Source organism: Cajanus cajan, chromosome 9 (assembly GCF_000230855.2).
Source record: "Cajanus cajan strain Asha chromosome 9, NIPB_CcT2T_4, whole genome shotgun sequence".
Taxonomy (NCBI): domain Eukaryota; kingdom Viridiplantae; phylum Streptophyta; class Magnoliopsida; order Fabales; family Fabaceae; genus Cajanus; species Cajanus cajan.
The window spans coordinates 28,767,709-28,771,757 of record NC_138525.1 but is presented as its reverse complement, the minus strand read 5'-3'; the positions used below and the strand labels follow the sequence as shown (position 1 = coordinate 28,771,757).

Below are 4,049 nucleotides of genomic sequence, written 5' to 3'. Positions count from 1 at the left end.
CTCAAGGCATTGTATCCAGGAGGGAGAAAACCATTAAGCATGTGATTTGCAGCAAATGAATAAGAATTCACATAATAGGGATTTCTGGCAAGGTTGAAGGGCAATCCAGAAGAATAAAACATTCTAGCAATGAGAGCTTTGAGATTATCTCTATTTTCTAAATTAAATGCTTTCTCCAAAGGACCAACTTTTCTCTTTTTCAATAAAGAATTCTGATGCATTTTCTCTATAGGTAATGGGACATGCTTAGGTTTCACATTATTTTCAGCCAATTCAACAATTGATTTCAATTCAACCAAATATTGATCATTTACACTTGCACACACAGAAATTCCAGTTCCATAAATCCTCAACAAATGAGCTTTAACTCTCGAATAAGAACTTTTAAAAACCTTTTGACAAAAATTACAAGACCAACTTTTATTTCCTGCCCCTTCTGAACTTTTATCTAATATGCTAACATAACACCAAAGAGGAGCATGATCATCTTGTACAACATCGGCAGAAACGAACTTACTTGGAATTTTAGAATTGTTATTAGAATCAGAACCAGAAGCATTTGCTGTTGACATCATAAATAAATAATTTTTATGCTTTTGCAAAAAAAAAAAGTATATATATGTTAAATTGTTAATTGTTAAATAAATTACACAACTTAAAAATTTTAATAACTCTGAAATATGAATCATAAAAATATAAATTATAAAATATTAAGTAATTTCACAAAAGACACTATAACTTGAAAATATTAAAATAATAAATTAAATATTAAGAAAGATAATTAAGAAAGATAATTAAAATTAAAATTAAGAAAGATAATTAAAATTAAAATTAAGAAGGATAATTAAAATTAAAAAAAAACATCTATGTGAGATTGAAATTTTGTTAGTTTAAAAACTAGAAATTAAAAATTTGTTACAATTTTTTTATACATTTTAAAGATGCTAAAAAAGAATTAAAAAAATTCTAATTATTATTAATTTACAGTTTTATATAAAATTAAAAACTTTTTAAATAAATTATAAAATTAAATATTAAAATATAAAAAAGAAAAAAAAAAGTGAAATGGCAACAGACTCAAAATATTTTGCTTACATTTTAATTTTTTTAATATTATATGCACCTTTTAATTAATATTTAAATATTTAACTTATTTTAATATTATATTTTAATATTATAATTTTATCAGCATATGTTACTGACGCACAACACAGAAGAAAAGGACAAAAGATATTTCAATATACACGCAACATCAGAAAGCATAGATTCAAAATAGGAGCCCCCCACCCGAGAAAAGCGTAAAGCCCCCCCACCCCTCCCCCCCCCCCCCCCCCTCCAAAAAGTCGAGACCAGACCAGTGCGCATCCTGTTTAGGTTTCTATCTTACTGTGCATACCGGAAGAATAACAGAGAAAAGGAGATTATATGCTTTACCTGGGTCACTGTTGTGCGGTTGTCTTTCGATCCGGTGCCTAAACGCAACAAAAAATTCTATCTGGCTTTGGAATGTAAAGTATCTCTCTCTCAAATTTGTGTTTTCTTGCTATTTTATGGTTGATTTTCGAATAAATTTGGAACAAATCTGGAAAATATTTTTTTCTTTTTCTTTTTTTAATCAAATCACTATGGATACGGATGAGATACGTATCTTTCACGTATCAAAACGTATGTGTTCTCATCCTTTTTGACTGTGCCCATACTTCTTGCAAAAGAAGCAAGTAGGTGTGTTCTCATCCTTTTTGACTTTCTTTAGTTGAGAAGTCCTTTCTACAACATCCTTATTATTCTTTCTCTTCCTATTCTGAGAGCTTGACGCTAAATGAGCACTTTCAGTCTTTTCTCTTTGTTGTCTTTCCTCCTCTTGCACACAGTGAGAAATCAATTCATTCAAGGTCCATTTATCTTTCTGAGTATTATAACTCACCTTGAATTGTCCAAGGTGTGTAGGAAGAGAAATCAAAACTAGATGCACAAGCAAGTCATCAGACAACTCTAACTTTAGTGCTTTTAGTTTTGACGCGAGATTAGACATTTCCATAATGTACTCCCTTATGTTTCCTTTACCTTTGTATCTCATAGAGATAAGTTTAGCAAGCAAACTGTTTGCATCATCTTTCTCATTACTGGTGAAATACTTCTTAACGGCATTAAGGAAACCTTTAGCATTGTGGCTCTTAGAAATAGAGCCCCAAAAAACTTCTGGAACAGATCGCTTCATGATCATCAAACACATTCGGTTTGAGCGTTCCCGCTTTTCAACCTTATCCTCATCCGGGTTTTCCAGATTTGGAGTGGGTTTCTCAGCCCGAAGTGCAAGATCAAGATCCATGCAGCCAAGAATTATCTCAACTACTTCCTTCCAGGTCTTAAAGTTTGTCCCATTAAGCATAGGTATACAATTAATTTGAGCAGATAAGTTAACAGCACTAGCAACAACAACTGTAATAGAACATAGAAAAAAAATTAATTTAAGTACATGCTCACAGTAAAATAAAATAAATAAAACATGCAGATTATTTACATAATAGACCCATTACAAGATACCGAGCACAACATTAATTCTTTGTCTTTGGACATACAAATCAACTTGTTAGTGGTACTCTCAATGCAACGATCAAATATTGACAATTAATTCTGTCAAATAATAGTCTTTCTTTGGACCGACTATTATTCACATGATTGTAACTTTATAATTGTCACATATTTATCATCACGTGCATGTTATTATTTGGCCAAATTGTGTCTTCCTTTGGGATGAGCACAAATCGCATAAATAATCTCATACTAACATCTATTGTAATTTTTAATCAAATTAATTTCTATAATAGGGATTGTTTTGGCAATATATTACATCAATTTATTTAATTAAAAAGTACCAGACAAATTAATTAACAAAGAGGGTCTATAATCTGCCAACATTCACACTCAAATTTTATATATATATATATATATATATATATATATATATATATATATATATATATATATATATATATAAATATCAATTAAAATTTGAACATAATATCAATCAAATTTCAAGAAAATAATTCTTACGCGAATGCCATTAAAAATTCGATAATGTGGAATTCAATATATTAATCATATAATTTTCCCAAATATCATTTAATATAACAACAATGATTTTGACAAAAACAAAAAAAAATCACACTTCTGGTGGTACTCAAAGGATCAAACATAATATTATTTTCCCATTTCCGGTGAAAAAAATAATCTTTTATTTCATTGTTGCACAATTAACTCACTTCTGGTGAGAAAATATTTCTTTATTGCATTGTTACACAATTAACTCACTTCTGGTGAGAAAATATTCCTTTATTGCATTGTTGCACAATTATCTCACTTCCGGTGAGAAAATTAAAAATTCAAAAAATTTCTTCAATTGACAATGTCTTCAGGATCATTGCAAAATTGTTACATATACAAATACATAATATTCACAGAAAAATTATACAATTTCACCAAAAAAAAAAACCTCTTTAATACAAAATTCAATTTTTTAATCGATCTCTTTATCCGTACAATCAATTAAATCAAATTGAAGCAAAAATAATGACCAACGCATTCAAATACACGTATTATCAATGAAGAGAGAAAAAAAATTGTAACAATACGCTTTAGAACCCCATAACCTAATAACAACGGCGACTCTGATACCACTTGTTGGGATAAATTTCTTAAGCCAAATAGAAATCTTCCATTAATCAATATTAAGAATTGTTGTCTCAGATTACAGAGTTAATGTTAATAATACGTACCTGTATCCATTGACGTTGATCAAAAGGTTGAAGCAGAATAGTCTTTTGGTGCAATGATCTTCCTCAGCCAAATCACTGGATTCTTTGATAGGACTTGATGTTACTCTTCTGATGGGGAGACAGAGAGACGTGTGTTTCTGATTTGGCATATTGGAGACCATGACCATCTTTATGATTTTAAACCTATTAGGGTTCCATTAACCCCTAACGGGCCAAATCTGGTTTCCACTTATATGGGCCCATATCAGTTTTTCTTGTCGGCAGTCTAAAGGC

At 30.0% G+C, this 4,049-nt stretch overlaps 1 protein-coding gene across 1 annotated transcript; it reads right to left on the bottom strand.

Annotated features, from left to right (window-relative positions):
- Positions 1-1,675: 1,675 nt before the first annotated feature.
- LOC145952061 (uncharacterized) lies at positions 1,676-3,786 on the bottom strand. The gene is made up of 2 exons (XM_083064279.1): positions 3,777-3,786; positions 1,676-2,439 (listed from the first exon to the last, which is right to left on the bottom strand). The coding sequence occupies exons 1-2, from the start codon at positions 3,784-3,786 to the stop codon at positions 1,676-1,678; spliced, it is 774 nt and encodes a 257-aa protein (XP_082920405.1).
- Between the last annotated feature and the right edge of the window lie 263 nt (positions 3,787-4,049).